The 19,162-nt window shown below is 64.7% G+C and overlaps 3 protein-coding genes across 5 annotated transcripts in view; 2 read left to right on the forward strand and 1 right to left on the reverse strand.

Annotated features, from left to right (window-relative positions):
• The window catches only part of CFB (complement factor B), a 30,965-nt gene extending 25,532 nt beyond the window's left edge, over positions 1-5,433 (forward strand). The window contains exons 16-20 of the mRNA XM_072921015.1: positions 578-681; positions 2,942-3,074; positions 3,771-3,820; positions 4,667-4,815; positions 5,347-5,433. Coding sequence (XP_072777116.1) covers positions 578-681; positions 2,942-3,074; positions 3,771-3,820; positions 4,667-4,813 — 434 coding nt within the window. The 3' untranslated portion in view covers positions 4,814-4,815; positions 5,347-5,433. The remainder of the gene's footprint in view (positions 1-577; positions 682-2,941; positions 3,075-3,770; positions 3,821-4,666; positions 4,816-5,346) is intronic.
• A 297-nt stretch (positions 5,434-5,730) lies between these two features.
• On the reverse strand, positions 5,731-18,659 carry NELFE (negative elongation factor complex member E). Of its 3 annotated transcripts, none has more exons than XM_072921097.1 (11): positions 18,510-18,659; positions 17,661-17,775; positions 16,189-16,261; positions 13,455-13,551; positions 12,449-12,512; positions 12,304-12,338; positions 10,875-11,014; positions 9,277-9,421; positions 8,033-8,087; positions 7,200-7,302; positions 5,731-5,883 (listed from the first exon to the last, which is right to left on the reverse strand). In XM_072921097.1, the coding sequence occupies exons 2-11, from the start codon at positions 17,733-17,735 to the stop codon at positions 5,801-5,803; spliced, it is 870 nt and encodes a 289-aa protein (XP_072777198.1). In that variant the 5' UTR covers positions 17,736-17,775; positions 18,510-18,659; the 3' UTR covers positions 5,731-5,800. The 3 variants fall into 3 exon arrangements, with proteins under 3 accessions (XP_072777198.1, XP_072777197.1, XP_072777199.1); XM_072921096.1 differs by having other exon boundaries at positions 5,732-5,883; positions 12,449-12,523; positions 13,406-13,551; positions 18,510-18,657; XM_072921098.1 differs by lacking the exons at positions 16,189-16,261; positions 18,510-18,659 and having other exon boundaries at positions 5,732-5,883; positions 12,449-12,523; positions 13,406-13,551.
• Positions 18,660-18,779: 120 nt separating this feature from the next.
• SKIC2 (SKI2 subunit of superkiller complex) overlaps positions 18,780-19,162 on the forward strand; it is a 46,608-nt gene continuing 46,225 nt past the window's right edge. The window contains 2 exon segments of the mRNA XM_072921038.1: positions 18,780-18,916; positions 19,002-19,123. Coding sequence (XP_072777139.1) covers positions 18,898-18,916; positions 19,002-19,123 — 141 coding nt within the window. The 5' untranslated portion in view covers positions 18,780-18,897.

Genomic DNA, 19,162 nt, shown 5'->3' on the forward strand with positions numbered 1-19,162 from the left:
TGAGACCCCCCCAAATATTCCTGAGAGCCCCCCAAATATCCCCGGGACCCCCCCAAATCCCCCCCCTGGGACCCCCAAATCTCTCCAGGGACCCCCCATATCCCCCCTGGGACCCCCAAATTCCCCCTGGGACCCCCAAACCCCCCCTGGGACCCCCCAAATCCCCTCTGGGAGCCCCCAAATCCCCCCCTGGGACCCCCCAAACCCCCTCAGGGACCCCCAAACCCCCCCTGGGACCCCCCTTAATTCCCCCTGGGACCCCCAAATTCCCCCCTGGGACCCCCCAAATCCCTCCAGGGACCCCTAAACCCCCCCCGGACCCTCCAAATCCCCCCTGGGACCTCCAAAACCCCCCTGGGACCCCCCAAATTCCCCCTGGGACCCCCAAATCCCCCCTGGGACCCCCAAATTCCCACCAGGGACCACCAATTCCCTCCAGGGACCCCCCCCAGACCCCCAGAACCCCCCGGGAACCAAACAGGGCCCCCCCAGACCCCCCAAATTCCTTGACCCCGTGTGACCCCTGACCCCCCGTGACCCCTGACCCCCCCCCGTGACCCCTGACCCCTGACCCCAGGCCGGCTGCTGCTGCCCCCCAAGAACGTGGAGGCGTTTTTCGTGTCCCCGCGCGGCAGCGCCGGCCTGCAGAGACAGCAGATCCTGCTGAAACTGGGGGAGCAGGTGGGACACACCTGGGGACACCTGGGGACACCTGGGGACAGCTGGGGACAGCTGGGGACAGCTGGGGACACTCACAGGGACACCTGGGGACACCTGGGGACACACCTGGGGACACCTGGGGACAGCTGGGGACACACCTGGGGACAGCTGGGGACACCTGGGGACAGCTGGGGACACCCACAGGGACAGCTGGGGACAGCTGGGGACAGCTGGGGACAGCTGGGGACACACCTGGGGACACACCTGGGGACACCTGGGGACAGCTGGGGACAGCTGGGGACACCTGGGGACAGCTGGGGACACCTGGGGACAGCTGGGGACACACCTGGGACACACCTGGGGACACCTTTGGGACAGCTGGGGACAGTTGGGGACACCCTGGGGACACCTGGGGACAGCTGGGGACAGCTGGGGACACACCTGGGTCCCCGTGTCACCCCCATGTCCCTGTGCCACCCCTCATGTGTGACATCTCTGTGACTGTCCCCGTGTCCCCTGACTGTCCCCTGTGTGTCCCCAATGTCCCCCATGTCCCCAATGTCCCCCCACTGTCCCCAACATCCCCCCAATGTCCCCAATGTCCCGTGACTGTCCCCTGCGTGTTCCTGTGTCCCCACTGTCCCCCCACTGTCCCCAGTGTCCCCTCACTGTCCCAAATGTGTCCCCACTGTCCCCTGTGTGTCCCCACTGTCCCCCCAATGTCCCCCCAATGTCCCCAATGTCCCCAGTGTCCCCAGTGTCCCCCCAATGCCCTCACTGTCCCCTGACTGTCCCCTCTGTCCCTCTGTGTCCCTCACTGTCCCCTGTGTGTCCCCTGAGTGTCCCCAATGTCCCCTGTGCCCTCTCAATGTCCCCTGACTATCCCCAGTGTGTCCCCACTGTCCCCTCACTGTCCCCAACATCCCCAATGTCCCCCCAGTGTCCCCAATGTCCCCAACATCCCCTCACTGTCCCTACTGTCCCCAATGTCCCCACTGTTCCCTGACTGTCCCCAATGTCCCCACTGTCCCCCCAATGTCCCCAATGTCCCCTCACTGTCCCCTCAGTGTCCCCCCAATGTCCCCTGACTGTCCCCCCACTGTCCCCAATGTCCCCAACCCCCCCACTGTCCCCTCACTGTCCCCTCTGTCCCTCTGTGTCCCTCACTGTCCCGTGTGTCCCCTGAGTGTCCCCAATGTCCCCAATGTTCCCCCAATGTCCCCTGCGTGTCCCTGTGTCCCCAATGTCCCCACTGTCCCCTGCCTGTCCCCTCACTGTCCCCACTGTCCCCAATCCCCCCACTGTCCCCTGTGTGTCCCCACTGTCCCCTCTGTCCCCTCACTGTCCCCTCACTGTCCCAAATGTGTCCCCAATGTCCCCCCAATGTCACCGATGTCCCCCAGTCCCCCAAATCCTCCCAATGTCCCCAACATCCCCACTGTCCCCTCACTGTCCCCACTGTCCCCTCACTGTCCCCTCTGTCCCCCAAGTGTCCCCAATGTCCCCCAAATGTCCCCACTGTCCCCTCACTGTCCCCAATGTCCCCTCACTGTCCCAAATGTGTCCCCAATGTCCCCCCAATGTCCCCAACATCCCCAACGTCCCCGATGTCCCCCCAATGTCCCGTGACTGTCCCCTGACTGTCCCCTCTGTCCCTCTGTGTCCCTCACTGTCCCCTGTGTGTCCCCTGAATGTCCCCTGAGTGTCCCCTGAGTGTCCCCAATGTCCCCTGTGTCCTCCCAATGTCCCCTGACTATCCCCAGTGTGTCCCCAAATGTCCCCAATGTCCCCTCACTGTCCCCAACATCCCCAATGTCCCCCCAGTGTCCCCAATGTCCCCAATATGTCCCCAGTGTCCCCACTGTCCCCAATGTCCCCTCACTGTCCCCAACACCCCCCCAATGTCCCCAGTGTCCCCCCAATGCCCTCACTGTCCCCTGACTGTCCCCTGACTGTCCCCCGTGTGTCCCCTCTGTCCCCTGACTGTCCTCACTGTCCCCAATCCCCCCAATGTCCCCCCAGTGTCCCCAGTGTCCCCAATGTCCCCTCACTGTCCCCTGACTGTGCCCTGACTGTGCCCTGACTGTCCCCAATGTCCCCAGTGTCCCCCCACTGTCCCCACTGTCCCCCAATGTCCCCTCACTGTCCCCAGTGTCCCCTCACTGTCCCAAATGTGTCCCCACTGTCCCCCCAATGTCCTCAACCCTCCCAATGTCCCCAATGTCCCCTCACTGTCCCCAATGTCCCCTCACTGTCCCCTCTCTGTCCCCTCTGTCCCCAGCGGGCCCCATGTGAAGCCGACGCTCTCCGTGCCGCCCCCTACGCCAACGTCACCTCCCTGGAGGACATCGTCACCCCCCGGTTCCTGTGCTCGGGGGGGCACGAGCCCCGCGTCGACCCCGTCGCCTGCCCGGGTACGGACCAGTATAAACCAGTACGGACCAGTATAAACCAGTACAGACCAGTATAGACCAGTATAAACCAGTACAGACCAGTACAGACCAGTACAGACCAGTACAGACCCCCCGGTTCCTGTGCTCGGGGGGGCACGAGCCCCGCGTCGACCCCGTCGCCTGCCCCGGTACGGACCAGTACAAACCAGTATAAACCAGTATAAACCAGTACAAACCAGTATAAACCAGTACAGACCAGTACAGACCAGTATAGACCAGTATAGACCAGTACAGACCAGTACAGACCCCCCGGTTCCTGTGCTCGGGGGGGCACGAGCCCCGCGTCGACCCCGTCGCCTGCCCCGGTACGGACCAGTATAAACCAGTATAAACCAGTATAAACCAGTATAGACCAGTATAAACCAGTACAAACCAGTATAGACCAGTACAGATCAATATAGACCAGTATAAACCAGTATAGACCAGTATAAACCAGTACAGATCAATATAGACCAGTGCAGACCAGTACAGACCAGTATGAAGCAGTATAGACCAGTATGAATCTGTATAGACCTGTACAGACCAGTACAAACCAGTCTGTCCCAGTCCGTCCCAGTCCGTCCCAGTCTGTCCCAGTGCCTCCCAGTCCATCCCAGTTTGTCCCAGTCCATCCCAGTTTGTCCCAGTGCCTCCCAGTCCATCCCAGTTTCCCCACAGGTGACTCCGGTGGCCCCGTTGTCGTCACCTGGGGACAGCGACACTTCCAGGTGAGTGGGGAACTGGGGGAACTGGGAGGAACTGGGGGGAACTGGGACAAACTGGGATGGGACTGGGATGGAACTGGGAGCACTGGGATGGAACTGGGGGGAACTGGGACAAACTGGTGATCCCAGGTGTGCGGTTGACCCCTGGGTGACCCCGGGTGGGCGTGGCTCTGTCCCAGGTGGGCGTGGCCAGGTGGGGCGTGGTCCCTGACCCCCAGGTGACCCCGGGGTGGGCGTGGCCAGGTGGGGCGTGGTCCTGACCCCCAGGTGACCCCAGGTGACCCCAGGTGACCCCGGGTGACCCCGGGTGGGCGTGTCTCTCCCCAGGTGGGCGTGGTCAGCTGGGGCGTGGTCACTGACCCCCAGGTGACCCCGGGGTGGGCGTGGCCAGGTGGGGCGTGGTCCTGACCCCAGGTGACCCCGGGTGGGCGTGGCTCTGTCCCAGGTGGGTGTGGCCAGGTGGGGCGTGGTCCTGACCCCCAGGTGACCCCAGGGTGGGCGTGGTCTCCTGGGGCGTGGTCCCTGACCCCAGGTGACCCCCAGGTGACCCCCAGGTGACCCCGGGTGGGCGTGTCTGTCCCCAGGTGGGCGTGGTCTCCTGGGGCGTGGTCCCTGACCCCAGGTGACCCCCAGGTGACCCCAGGTGGGCGTGTCTCTCCCCAGGTGGGCGTGGTCTCCTGGGGCGTGGTCCCTGACCCCGGGTGACCCCAGGTGACCCCAGGTGGGCGTGGTCTCCTGGGGCGTGGTCCTGACCCCAGGTGACCCCAGGTGACCCCAGGTGGGCGTGGTCTCCTGGGGCGTGGTCCCTGACCCCAGGTGACCCCAGGTGGGCGTGTCCCTGTCCCACAGGTGGGCGTGGTCTCCTGGGGCGTGGTCCCCGCCTGCCGCCAGCGCCGCAGCCCCGCCCACGCCCGCGACTTCCACCTGAGCGTCTTCGAGGTGCTGCCCTGGCTGAGGGAGCGGCTGCGCGACGAGGAGCTGGGGTTCCTGTCCTGAGGGTACCTGGGGCACCTGGGCACACCTGGGCACAGCTGGGCTTCCTGCCCTGAGGGTACCTGGGGGTACCTGGGGGCACCTGGGGGCACCTGGGGCACACCTGAGGGCACCTGGGCACACCTGGGGCACCTGGGATACACCTGGGAGACACCTGGGCACACCTGGGATACACCTGGGGGCACCTGGGCACACCTGGGGGCACCTGGGCACACCTGGGCTTCCTGTCCTGAGGGCACCTGGGCACAGCTGGGCACACCTGGGGGCACCTGGGCACACCTGGGGGCACACCTGGATGCACCTGGTGGCACCTGGCATGGCCTGGCTGTTCCCGTCCCCCCCAGGTGTGTCCCCGTCCCCCCCAGGTGACAATAAAGGTGTTCTTCTCACGCAGGTGACAATAAAGGTGTCTCCATCCCCTCCAGGTGTGTCCCATGTCCCCCAGGTGACAATAAAGGTGTCCCCATCCCACCCAGGTGACAATAAAGGTGTCCCCATGTCCCCCAGGTGACAATAAAGGTGTTCTTCTCACACAGGTGACAATGAAGGTGTCTCCATGTCCCCCCAGGTGACAATAAAGGTGTCCCCATGTCCCCCAGGTGACAATAAAGGTGTTCTTCTCACACAGGTGACAGCAAACCTTTATTTCTCCCACCCAGAAACCACCACAGGTGTCCCCGTCCCCCCAGGTGTGTCCTGTCCTGTCCCCAGGTGTCCCCAGGTGTCCCCAGGTGTGTCCCAGGTGTCCCCAGGTGTCCCCAGGTGTCCCCAGGTGTCCCCATGTGTGTCCCAGGTGTGCCCAGGTGTGTCCCAGGTGTCCCCAGGTGTGTCCTGTCCTGTCCCCAGGTGTCCCCAGGTGTGTCCCCAGCTGTCCCAGGTGTGTCCCAGGTGTGTCCCAGGTGTCCCCAGGTGTGTCCCAGGTGTGTCCCAGGTGTCCCAGGTGTGTCCCAGGTGTGTCCCAGCTGTCCCCAGGTGTCCCCAGGTGTCCCCTCAGTGTCCCCCGAACAGGTCCTCGTTGTAGACCACCTGTGACCGTTTGTCCCGGTGGGAGCCTTTGGCGCTGTTCTTCACCGCTGCGGCACAGGGGGGGGTCAGGGGGCGCGGGGACCCCCGGGGAGACCCCTGGGGACCCCAGACTCACCCAGGACCCCCCAGATCCCCCCCCAAGGACCCCCAGATCCCCCCTCAGCCCCCTGAGATCCCTCCCAGACCCCCCAGATCACCCCAGGCTCACCCACAACCACCCCAGATCCCCCCCAAGGACCCCCGAGGCTCACCCAAGGACCTCCAACCCCCCTCCAGACCCCCCCAGATCACCCCCAGATCACCCAGGGACCCCCAACCCCCCCCCAGGACCCCCCCAGATCACCCCCAGATCACCCAGGGACCACCAGGACCCCCCAAATCCCCCCCCAGGTTCACCCAGGGACCCCCAGGCTCACCCAGGGACCCCCAGATCCCCCCCAAGGACCCCCAGGACCCCCCAGATCCCCTCCAGGACCCCCCAAACCGCCCCCAGGCTCACCCAGGGACCCCCAGACCCCCCCAGGACCCCCAAATTCCCCCCAGGACCCCCCAAATCCCCCCTAGACTCACCCAGGGACCCCCAGACCCCCCCAGATGCCCCCCCAAGGACCCCCAGGACCCCCCAGATCCCCCCCAGGACCCCCCAAATTCCCCCCAGATCTCCCCTAGGACCACCAGGACCCCCCAAATCCCCCCCAGACTTACCCTGGGTCCCCTAGAACCCCCCCAAAGGACCCCCCAGATCACCCCAGGTTCACCCAGGGACCACCAAAACCCTCCCAGATTCCCCCCAAGGACCCCCAGGCTCACCCAGGGACCCCCAGACCCCCACCCAGGACCCCCCAAATTCCCCCCAGGACCCCTCAAATCCCCCTTAGACTCACCCAGGGACCCCCAGACCCACCCAGATCCTCCCCAAGGACCCTCCAAATCCCCCCCAGGACCCCCCAAATCCCACCCAGGCTCACCCAGGGACCACCAGAACCCCCCAGACCCCCCCCCCAGATCACCCCCAGATCACCCAGAGACCCTCAGGACCCCCAAATCCCCCCCCCAGGACCCCCCCAGATCACCCCCAGATCACCCAGGGACCACCAGACTCACCCAGGGACCCCCAGATCCCCCCCAAGGACCCCCAGGACCCCCAGATCCCCCCCAGATCCCTCCCAGGACCCCCCAAATCCTTCCCAGGACCCCCGCAATCCCCCCCCAGACTCACCCAGGGACCCCCAGACCCCTCCAGGACCCCCCAAATCCCCCTCAGGACACCCCAAACCGCCCCCAGACCCCCCCAAACCCCCCCCAGACTCACCCAGGGACCCCCAAATCCCCCCCAGGACCCCCCAGACCCCCCCCGACTCACCCAGGGACCCCCAGAGCGATTTGCCGGTGGCCGCGTCCAGCAGCGGCTGTTTGCGGGCGATGCTGACCTTGAGCTGCACGTCCTGAACCACCGCCCCGTTCAGCTGGGGGGGGAAAGGGGGGGTCAGGGGCGGGGACCCCCAAAATGGCACCAATTGTACCCGAAACGGCATTAATTGTACCCGAAATGGCAGAAATTGTACCCAAAATGGCAGAAATTGTACTCGAAATGGCAGAAATTGTACCCAAAATGGCAGAAATTGTACCCGAAATGGCACAAATTGTACCCAAAATGGTACAGATTGTACCCAAAATAGCATTAATTGTACCCGAAATGGCAGAAATTATACCCAAAATGGCAAAAATTGTACCCAAAATGGCAGAAATTGTATCCAAAATGGCATTAATTGTACCCTAAATGACATTAATTGTACCCGAAATGGCAGAAATTGTACCCGAAACGGCACAAATCGTACCCAAAATGGCACAAATCGTACCCAAAATGGCATTAATTGCACCCAAAATGGCATTAATTGTACCCGAAATGGCACAAATTGTACCCAAAATGGCATTAATTGTACCCGAAACAGCCAAATCACACCCAAACCCAACCCTAAACCCCCTGAAATCCCGCCCCAAACCCCCCAAAATGCCCCAAAATCCCACCCCAAACACCCCAAACCCCCCCAAAATCCTGCCCCAAACACCCCAAACACCCCAAAATGCCTCAAACACCCCAAATCCCCCAAAATCCCACGCCAAACACCCAAAATGCCCCAAACACCCCCAAATCCCCCAAAATCCCGCCCCAAACGCCCCAAACCCCCGCCCCACCTCGGCCATGGCCTGGTCGGCCGACTCCATCTTCTCGAAGGTGACGAAGGCGCAGCTGAGGGGACAAACGGGGGGTGGGGCGGGTCGGGCCACGCCCACATTGACCACACCCAAACGAGCTCCGCCCCCGGCACAACCCCGCCCTGTTTAGCTCCGCCCACAACGTGTCCCCGCCCACCTTTGGCTCCGCCCACTAAGGGCCACACCCTCATCTGACCCCACCCCTTTAGGCCCCACCCACTTTTGGGGCGTGTCCAGGGACAGGTTAATGACGTCATTGTGACCCCGCCCCCTCAGGCCCCGCCCACTTTCGGGGCGTGTCCAGGGACAGGTCAATGATGTCATTGTGACCACGCCCGTTTAAGCCCCGCCCATTTAAGCCCCACCCACTTTCAGGGCGTGTCCAGGGACAGGTCGATGACGTCACTGTGACCCTGCCCCCCTAAGCCCCACCCACTTGTGGGGCGTGTCCAGGGAGAGGTCGATGATGTCACTGTGACCCCGCCCCTTTAAGCCCCACCCACTTCCAGGGCGTGTCCAGGGACAGGTGGATGACGTCACACCCCTGACCCCGCCCCTTTAGGCCCCACCCACTTGCGGGGCGTGTCCAGGGACAGGTAGATGACGTCACACCCCTGACCCCGCCCCCTAAGCCCCACCCACTTGCGGGGCGTGTCCAGGGACAGGTCGATGACATCACTGTGACCCCGCCCCCTAAGCCCCGCCCCCTAAGCCCCACCCACTTGCGGGGCGTGTCCAGGGACAGGTCAATGACGTAATTGTGACCCCGCCCCCTCAGGCCCCACCCACTTTCGGGGCGTGTCCAGGGACAGGTCGATGATGTCACACCCCTGACCCCGCCCCCTCAGGCCCCACCCACTTGCGGGGCGTGTCCAGGGACAGGCCGATGATGTCATTGTGACCCCGCCCCCTCAGGCCCCACCCACTTTCGGGGTGTGTCCAGGGACAGGTCGATGATGTCACTGTGACCCCGCCCCTCAGGCCCCGCCCCTTTAAGCCCCACCCACTTTCGGGGCGTGTCCAGGGACAGGTCGATGATGTCACTGTGACCCCGCCCCCCTAAGCCCCACCCACTTGCGGGGCGTGTCCAGGGACAGGTCGATGATGTCATTGTGACCCCGCCCCTTTAGGCCCCACCCACTTTCGGGGCGTGTCCAGGGACAGGTCGATGATGTCACTGTGACCACGCCCGTTTAAGCCCCGCCCCTTTAGGCCCCACCCACTTGCGGGGCGTGTCCAGGGACAGGTCGATGATGGCTCCGAAGGGGCCGAAGGCTCCGCGCAGCAGCTCCGGGCTGAGATCGGCCCCGTGAACGTACAGAGTGTTCCCCTTGCGCGGGGGGCGGCGCTCCGGGAACGAGTCCGACCCTGGGGGCGGGATTGGGGACAGACACCCCGAATTGGGGACAGAAACCGGGAATTGGGGACAGAAACCCCGGATTGGGGACAGAAACACTGAAAACGGGGACAGGGACACAGAAATGGGGACAGGAACCGGGAATTGGGGATAGAAACCCCAAATTGGGGACAGGAACCGGGAATTGGGGACAGAAATCAGGGATTGGGGACAGAAATCCCGAAAATGGGGACAGGAACCGGGAATTGGGGACAGGGACACCAGAATGGGGACAGAAATCAGGGATTGGGGACAGGAACGGGGAATTGGGGACAGAAACACCGAATTGGGGACAGAAATCCCGAAATGGGGACAGGGACACGGAAATGGGGACAGAAATCCCGAAATGGGGACAGGAACCGGGAATTGGGGACAGAAACCCTGAATTGGGGACAGGGACACTGAAATGGGGACAGAAATCCCAAAATGGGGACAGAAATCAGGGATTGGGGACAGGGACACGGAAATGGGGACAGGGAGACCAGAATGGGGACAGGAACCGGGAATTGGGGACAGAAATCAGGGATTGGGGACAGAAATCCCAAAAATGGGGACAGAAATCAGGGATTGGGGACAGGGACACCGGAATGGGGACAGAGAACCCAAAATGGGGACAGGAATCAGGGATTGGGGACAGGGACACCGGAATGGGGACAGAGAACCCAAAATGGGGACAGGAATCAGGGATTGGGGACAGGGACACTGAAATGGGGACAGAAACCGGGAATTGGGGACAGGAATCCCGAAAATGGGGACAGAAATCAGGAATTGGGGACAGGGACACCGGAATGGGGACAGAAATCAGGGATTGGGGACAGAAACGGGGAATTGGGGACAGAAATCCCGAAAATGGGGACAGAAATCAGGGATTGGGGACAGGGACACCGAATTGGGGACAGAAACCCCAAAATGGGGACAATCACCCCAAAATGGGGACAAACCCCCGGGATTTGGGACAGGAATTGGGGACAAACCCCATTTCAGGACCCCCCCCACCCCCATTTTAACCCCTCGTACTCCGGAAGGTCCCGTGGGGCTCTGGGAGGTTTTTGGGGACCCCCCACCCCCATTTTAACCCCTCGTACTCCGGAAGGTCCCGTGGGGCTCCGGGGGGTTTTTGGGGACCCCCCACCCCCATTTTAACCCCTCGTACTCCGGAAGGTCCCGTTGGGCTCTGGGGGGTTTTTGGGGACCCCCCAGCCCCCCATTTTAACCCCTCGTACTCCGGAAGGTCCCGTCACGCTCCGGGGGGTTTTGGGGACCCCCCACCCCCATTTTAACCCCTTGTACTCCGGAAGGTCCCGTGGGGCTTTGGGGGTTTTTGGGGACCCCCACCCCCATTTTAACCCCTCGTACTCCGGAAGGTCCCGTCGCGCTCTGGGGGGTTTTTGGGGACCCCCCACCCCCATTTTTAACCCCTCGTACTCCGGAAGGTCCCGTCGCGCTCCCGCCGCTCCTCGGCCTCGGGGTCGGGGTCCCAGTCCAGGCGCCGCTCCCCCCGCTCGGGGGGCTCCCCCCGCGCCCCCCCCTCGGGCTCCCGCAGCCGCTCGCTGGCGCTGACGAAGCTGAGGGGGGGAAATGGGGGGTCAGGGGGTCCCCAAAACCCGGGGGAGACCCCAGACCCACTTGGGGGGACCCCAGACCCACATGGGGGACCCCAGACTCACACAGGAGAACCCCAGACCCACAAAAGGGGAACCCCAGACTCAGGTGGCGGGGGTCCCCAAAACCCCAGGGGGACCCCAGAGCCACAAAAGGGGGTCCCCAGAACCCGGGGGGGACCCCAGACCCACTTGGGGGGACCCCAGACCCATTTGGGGGGACCCCAAAACCCGGGGGGGACCCCAGACCCACAAAAAGGGGTCCCCAAAACTCCGGGGGGACCCCAGACCCATTTGGGGAGACCCCAGAGCCACAAAAGGAGGTCCCCAAAACCCGGGGGGACCCCAGAGCCACTTGGGAGGGACCCCAAAACCCGGGGCGACCCCACAGCCACAAAAAGGGGTCCCCAAAACCCAGGGGGGACCCCAGAGTCACAAAAGGGGTCCCCAAAACCCGGGGGGGACCCCAGACCCACTTGGGGGGACCCCAGAGCCACTTGGGAGGACCCCAGACCCATTTAGGGGGTCCCCAAAACCCGGGGGGACCCCAGAGCCACTTGGGGGGACCCCAGAGCCACTTGGGAGGACCCCAGACCCATTTAGGGGGTCCCCAAAACCCGGGGGAGACCCCAGACCCATTTGGGGGAACCCAGACCCACTTGGGGGGACCCCAGACCCACACAGGGGGACCCCAGACCCACATGGGGGACCCCAGACCCACACAGGGAGACCCCAGACCCACATGGAGGGGACCCCAGAGCCACTTGGGGGGACCCCAGACCCACTTGGGGGGGACCCCAAAACCCCGGGCGACCCCAGACCCACAAAAAGGGGTCCCCAAAACCCGGGGAGGACCCCAGAGCCACTTGGGGGGACCCCAGACCCACTTGGGGGGACCCCAGAGCCACTTGGGGGGACCCCAAAACGCGGGGGGACCCCAGAGCCACAAAAAGGGGTCCCCAAAACCCGGGGGGACCCCACAGACACATGGGAAGACCCCAGACCCACTTGAGGGGACCCCAGACTCACTTGGGAGGGACCCCAAAACCCGGGGGAGACCCCAGAGCCACTTGGGAAGACCCCAGAGCCATTTGGGGGGACCCCAGACCCACTTGGAGGGACCCCAGACCCACAAAAGGGGGTCCCCAAAACCCGGGGGGAACCCAGAGCCATTTGGGGGGACCCCAGACCCACTTGGAGGGACCCCAAAACCCGGGGGGGACCCCAGTTCCGGGGTCGGGGGTCCCGCTCACCTCTCGTAGAGCGATTTCCTCTGGGGGCGACGTGACTGCGGGGGCAGAGCGGGATTGGGGAGGGGGCTCAGGGCACCCCCAAACAAAAGGGGGGCTCCCCGTGCCCCCCAACACCCCCCAGCCCCCCGTTTTTGGGGGTCGGTACCTCCTGGGAGTCGTCGTCGGCCGAGACGCTGCGCTGGAAGGGCTGGAAGGTGGGGGTGGGGCCCTTCTCGGGGTCCTGGGGGGGGTCAGAGGTCAGGGGGGGGTCCCAGAAACCCCCCCGGGGGTCTGGGGGGGTCCCAGAACCCCCCCCGGGGGTCTGGGGGGGTCTGAGGGGGCTTTGGGGGTGATGGGACTGGAGGGGAAGGGAGATCCTGGGGGGGGGGGCTGAAAGGTCTGAGGTGGTGGGAAAGGTTTGGGGGGTCCTGGGGGGGTTCAGGGGGGTCCCAGAGAGGTTTTGGGGGGTTTAGAGGGGTCCCAGGATGGTTCTGGGGGGTTCAGGGGGGGCCCAGAGGGGTTTTGGGGGGTTTAGAGGGGTCCCAGGATGGTTTTGGGGGGTTCAGGGGGGGGCCAGAGCAGTTTTGGGGGTCCCAGGGGGGTCCCAGAGGGGTTTTGGGGGGTTTAGAGGGGTCCCAGAGAGGTTTTGGGGGGTTCAGGCAGGTCCCAGAGGAGTTTTGGGGGGTCCTGGTGGGTTTAGGGGGGCCCAGAGGGGGTTTGGGGGGTTCAGGGGGGTCCCAGAGCAGTTTTGGAGGTCCCAGGATGGTTTTGGGGGTCCCAGAGCAGTTTGGGGGTCCCAGAGGGGCTTTTGGGTGGTCCCAGGATGGTTTTGGGTGGTCCCAGAGGGGTTTTGGTGGTCCCAGGGGGGGTCCCAGGATGGTTTTGGGGGTCCCAGGGGGGGTCCCAGGATGGATTTGGGGGTCCCAGGACGGTTTGGGGGGTCCCAAGGGGGTCCTAGGCCAGTTTTGGGGTCCCCAGGATGGTTTTGGGGGTGGTTTCAGGGGGGTTTTGGGGGGTCCCAGGACAGTTTTGGGGGGTCCCAGGATGGATTTGGGGGTCCCAGGCTGGTTTTGGGGGGTCCTAGGCCGGTTTTGGGGGTCCCAGGGGGGTTTTGGGGTCCCACCTTGAGCTTGCCCTCGAGCGTCCGGGAGCGTTTGAACCCCGAGTTTTTGTTCTCGGCTTTGATGGCGCTGATGGCGCCCGACTTCACCAACAGCTTCGCCTGTTCCGTGGCCGTGGCCGTGTCCAGGGGGGGCTGGTCCGACATGGCTGGGGGGGCACGGGGGGCACGGGGGCATCAGAGGGGTATGGGGGGACGGGGGGTTATGGGGGGGGTATGGGGGGCACAGGGACATGGGGAACACAGGAGGTCAGAGGGGTCACAGGGGCATGGGGGGCATCAGGGGTATGGGGGTTATGGGGGTTATGGGGGGCACGGGGACATGGGGGGCATCAGGGGTATGGGGGTTATGGGGGACATGGGGGGCACAGGGGGGCTTGGGGGCCGTGTCCGTGTCCAGGGGGGGCTGGTCCGACATGGCTGCGGGGGGCATGGGGGGCATCAGGGGGGCACGGGGACATGGGGGGCACGGGGGGCACAGGGGGTTATGGGGGGCACGGGGGGTATGGGGGGTATGGGGGGCACAGGGGGCATCAGGGGTATGGGGGTTATGGAGGGCACAGGGGACATGGGGGGCACAGGGGGCACAGGGGGTTATGGGGGGCACAGGGACATGGGGGGCACAGGGGGGGCACAGGGGGGCTTGGGGGCCGTGGCCGTGTCCAGGGGGGGCTGGTCCGACATGGCTGGGGGGGCACGGGGGACACGGGGGGCATCAGGGGGTTATGGGGGGCATGGGGGGCATAGGGGGCATCAGGGGGGCACGGGGGGCATGGGGGGGCATGGTGGTTATGGGGGGCACAGGGGGTTATGGGGGGTATGGGGGGCACAGGGAGCATCAGGGGTATGGGGGGCACAGGGACATGGGGGGCACGGGGGATTATGGGGGGTATGGGGGTTATTGAGGGCACAGGGGGGCTTGGGGGGTTATGGGGGGCATCAGGGGGCATGGGGGGCACTGGGGATTATGGGGGGTTATGGGGGGCACAGGAGGTCAGAGGGGTCACAGGGGTATGGGGGGCATCAGGGGTATGGGGGGTATGGGGGGTATGGGGGGAATGGGGGGCACAGGGGGTATGGGGGGCACAGGGACATGGGGGGCATCAGGGGGGTATGGGGGTTATGGGGGGCACGGGGACATGGGGGGTATGGGGGGCATAGGGGGTTATGGGGGGCACAGGGACATGGGGAGCACAGGGGGGCTCGGTGGCCGTGGCCGTGTCCAGGGGGGGCTGGTCCGACATGGCTGAGGGGCACGGGGGGCACAGGGGGCATCAGGGGTATGGGGGGCACGGGGGGTTATGGGGGGCATGGAGGGTATGGGGGGCACAGGGGAACTTGGGGGCCGTGGCCGTGTCCCGGGGGGGCTGGTCCGACATGGCTGGGGGGGCACGGGGAGCATTAGGGGGGCACGGGGGGGTATGGGGGGCATCAGGGGGTTATGGGGGGCACAGGGGGCACAGGGGGTAGGGGGGTCACAGGGGCATGGGGGGCATGGGGGATTATGGGGATTATGGGGGGTATAGGGGGCATGGGGGGCATGGGGGGCACAGGGGCATGGAGGGTATGGGGGGCATCAGGGGTATGGGGGGCACAGGAGGTCAGAGGGGTCACAGGGGTATGGGGGTTATGGGGGGCACAGGGGGTTATGGGGGGCATGGGGGGCATGGGGGATATGGGGGGCACAGGGACATGGGGGCATAGGGGGCACGGGGGGTTATGGGGGGTTATGGGGGGGTCACAGGGACATGGGGCATAGGGGGTTATGGGGGGCATGGGGGGCATGGGGGGCACGGGGGGCACAGGGGGTTATGGGGGGCATGGGGAGCATCAGGGGGGCACGGGGGGTATGGGGGGCATCAGGGGTATGGGGGGCACGGGGGATTATGGGGGGCACAGGGGGTTATGGGGGGCACAGGGGCATCAGGGGGGCACGGGGGGTATGGGGGGCACGGGGACATGGGGGGTTATGGGGGGCACAGGGGGCATGGGGGACACGGGGGGCGGGGGCATCAGAGGGGCACAGGGGGTTATGGGGGGCACGGGGGGCACAGGGGCATGGGGGGTATGGGGGACATGGGGGGCAGAGGGGGTTATGGGGCACGGGGGGCATCAGGGGGGCACAGGGACATGGGGGGCACAGGGGGCACAGGGGTGGGCAACAAGAGGGGGACATGGGCCCCTCCCCATTTCTCCCCAGCCCCATTTCCCCCCCGAGCCCCCTCCCCAATTTCTCCCGCGCCTGAGCCCCCTCCCCAAATTCTCTCACATCGTTTGATGCCCCCTGAGCCCCCTCCCCCACTTCCCCCCCCGAGCCCCCTCCCCAATTTCTCACATCGTTTGATGCCCCCCACCCCCTCCCCAATGTCTCCCCCAGCCCCACTTCCCCCCCAGCCCCCTCCCCAATTTCTTCCCCCATTTTCCCCCCCGAGCCCCCTCCCCATTTTTCTCACATCATTTGATGCCCCCCACCCCCTCCCCAATTTCTCCCCCAGCCCCATTCCCCCCAAGCCCCCTCCCCAATTTCTCCTCCCCCTGAGCCCCCTCCCCAAATTCTCTCCCCCATTTCCCCCCCAGCCCCCTCCCCAATTTCTCTCCCCCAATTTCTCCCCCCCGAGCCCCCTCCCCAATGTCTCCCCCAGCCCCATTTCCCCCCCCGAGCCCCCTCCCCAGTTTCTCACATCGTTTGATGCCCCCCAGCCCCCTCCCCAATGTCTCTCCCAGCCCCATTTCCCCCCCGAGCCCCCTCCCCAAATTCCCCCTGAGCCCCCTCCCCAGTTTCTCACATCGTTTGATGCCCCCCTGGCCGCTGCCCCCCCCGCAGCTCTGCTGCTTCTTCAGCGCCAGCAGCGCCTTTTTCTGAGGGGGGGGGGATGCAAAAATGGGGTTCAGGGGGGGCTGAGACCCCCCCCGGGGCACCCCCAGACCCAAAACCCCCCGAGGAGCCCCCCCAGACAGCCCCGCAGCCCCAAATCCCCCCAAAAACCTCCCAAATCTCTCCAAAACCCCCCAAAAATCCTCCTGGGATCCCTCAGAAATCCCCAAAATTCTCCCAAAATCCCCTCAAATCCCCCAAACCTCCAAAATCCCCAAAATTCCCCCAAAAGCCCCCAAAATCTCCCCAGAATCCCTTTGAACCCCCCCCAAAATCCCCCAAAAATCTCCCCCAAGCCCCCTAAAACCCCCCAAAACCCCCTGACACTCCCCAAAATCTCCCCAAAATCCCCCCAAACCCCCCAAAATCTCCCCCAAATTCCCCCAGAATCCCCCAAAACCCCCTGAAACTCCCCCAAAATCCCCTCAAATCCCCCTAAAATCCCTTTGAACTCTCCCAAAATCCCATAAAATCCCCCCCAAACTCCCCAAAATCTCCTCAAATCTCCCCAAAACCCCCTGAAACCCCCCAAAATCTCCCCAAAATCCCTTCAAAACCCCCCAAAATCCCCTCAAGCCCCCCAAAAGCCCCCAAATCTCCCCAAAATCCCTCAAATTCCCCCCAAACCCCCCCAAAAATCCCCTCAAACCCCCCCAAAACCCCCCAAAATCCCCTCAAATCCCCCCAAAATCTCCCCCAAATCCCCCAAAATCCCCTAAAACCCCCCAAAACCCCCTGAAACTCCCCAAAATCTCCCCAAAATCCCCCCAAAATCCCCCCAAAATCTCCTCAAATCTCCCCAAAATTCCCTCACATCTCCCCAAAACCCCCTCAAACCCCCCAAAATCTCCCCAAAATCCCCCCAAAATCCCCTCAAATCCCCCCAAATCCCCTCAAATTCCCCCAAAATCCCTTTGAACCCTCCCAAAATCCCCTCAAATCCTCCCAAATCTTCCCAAAACCCCCACAAAATACCCCAAATTCCCCCCAAAATGCCCCAAATCCCCCCAAAATCCCTTTGAACCCTCCCAAAATCCCCTAAAATCCCCCCAAAATCCCCCAAAATCTCCCCCAAACCCCCCAAAATCCCCTCAAATCCTCCCAAATCCCCCCAAAATCCCCCAAATTCCCCCCAAAACCCCAAATCCCCCCAAAATCCCTTCAAAACCCCCCAAAACCCCCTGAAACTCCCCCAAAATCCCCTCAAATTCCCCCAAAATCCCCCAAAGTCTCCCCCAAATTCCCCCAAAAACCGCATAACCCCCCAAAATCCCCCAAAACCCCCCAGAATCCCCCAAATCCCCCCAAAATCTCCCCAAAATCCCCCCAAATCCCCAAAATCCCCAAAATCCCCAAATTGCCCCAAATCCCCGGTCCCGGTACCTTTTTCCGCAGTTTCCCGAACCGTTTCTGCAGCGCCTCCTCCTCCTCACTCAGCCCCGGCGGCAGCGCGAGCATGGCGGGGACGGGACGGGACACCGGGGGCACCGGAGGGTCACTGAGGGGGTTACCGGGGTCACCGGAGGGTCACTGAGGGGTACCGGGGGGTCACTGGAGGGTCAGGACGGGATCACTGAGGGGTACCGGGGGTCACCGGAGGGTATCGGGGGGTCACCGGAGACACACCGGAGGGTCTGGATGGGGTCACTGAGGGGTACCAGGGGTCCCCGGGGGTCACCGGAGGGTATCAGAGGGTCACCGGGGGTCCCTAGGGGGTCAGGATGGGGTCACCGGGAGGTACCGGGGGTCACCGGGAATCACCGGGAGTCACCGGGAGGTACCGAGGGGGTCACCGGAGGGTACCGGGGGCTCACCGGGGGGTCACTGGGGGGTATCGGAAAGTACCGGGGGTCACCGGGGGTCACCGAGGGGTACCGGAGGGTCACCGGGGGGTTACCGGGGCTCACCGGGGGGTCAGGACGGGCTCACCGAGGGGTACCGGGGGACACCGGGGGGACACCGGAGGTCAGGACGAGGTCACTGAGGGGTACCGGGGGGTCACCGGGGCTCACCGAGGGGGTCGCCAGGGGGTCACCGGGGGGTATGGGAAAGTACCGGGGGGTACCGGGGGGGACCGGGGGGTCACCGGGGGGTCGCCGGAGGGTCAGGACGGGGTCACTGAGGGGTACCGGGGATCACCGGGGATCATCGGGAGTCACCGGGAGCTCACCGAGGGGGTCGCCGGGGGGTATCGCAAAGTACGGAGGATCACCGGAGGGTACCGGGGCTCACCGGAGGGTCACGGGAGGGTCACCGGAGGGTCACGGCGGGGTCACGGCGGGGTCACGGCGGGGTCACGGCGCTGCCGCCGTCGCCGCGGGAACGGAAGGAGGAAGGAGCGGCGCTTTCCCAGCGTGCACCGCGCGGAGCGGGGCCCCGCCCGCCTTCCCATTGGCCGGGCCTCGCGGCGCGCCGCGCGCTGATTGGCTGAAAACCCGGAAGGGGCGTGGCGTATCAGGGGGAGGCGTGGCTTCACATTTCCGCGCGGTTGGCGGCACTTCCGGTTCGCTGCCGGTACTTCCGGTTTGGTTCCGGTTTCTCCGGTGCTTCCGGTGGCGGCGGCGGCGGGGATGGAGCTGGAGCGGATCGGTGAGGCCCGGGAGGGTTCGGGGCTCCGGGGATGGAGCTGGAGCGGATCGGTGAGGCCGGGGAGGGTTCGGGGCACCGGGGGATGCCCGGTGGAGGCTCCCGGTGATTCCCGGTGATCCTCCCGGTGTTCCCCAGCGCTGCCGCCCCGCGGGCCGCGGGAGTTGCCGCTGGCGCTGCTGGAGTTGGGCTGCGCCGGGCGGTTCGAGCTCCTGAGCGGAGCACCGGGAGATGCGGAGGGTCCCGAGCACCGGAGCACCGTGAGTGAGACCCGCCCCCGGTACCGGGAGTAAAAATTA

The sequence above is a fragment of the Taeniopygia guttata genome, chromosome 35, assembly GCF_048771995.1.
Source record: "Taeniopygia guttata chromosome 35, bTaeGut7.mat, whole genome shotgun sequence".
In the NCBI taxonomy this organism is placed as follows: Eukaryota; Metazoa; Chordata; class Aves; order Passeriformes; family Estrildidae; genus Taeniopygia; species Taeniopygia guttata.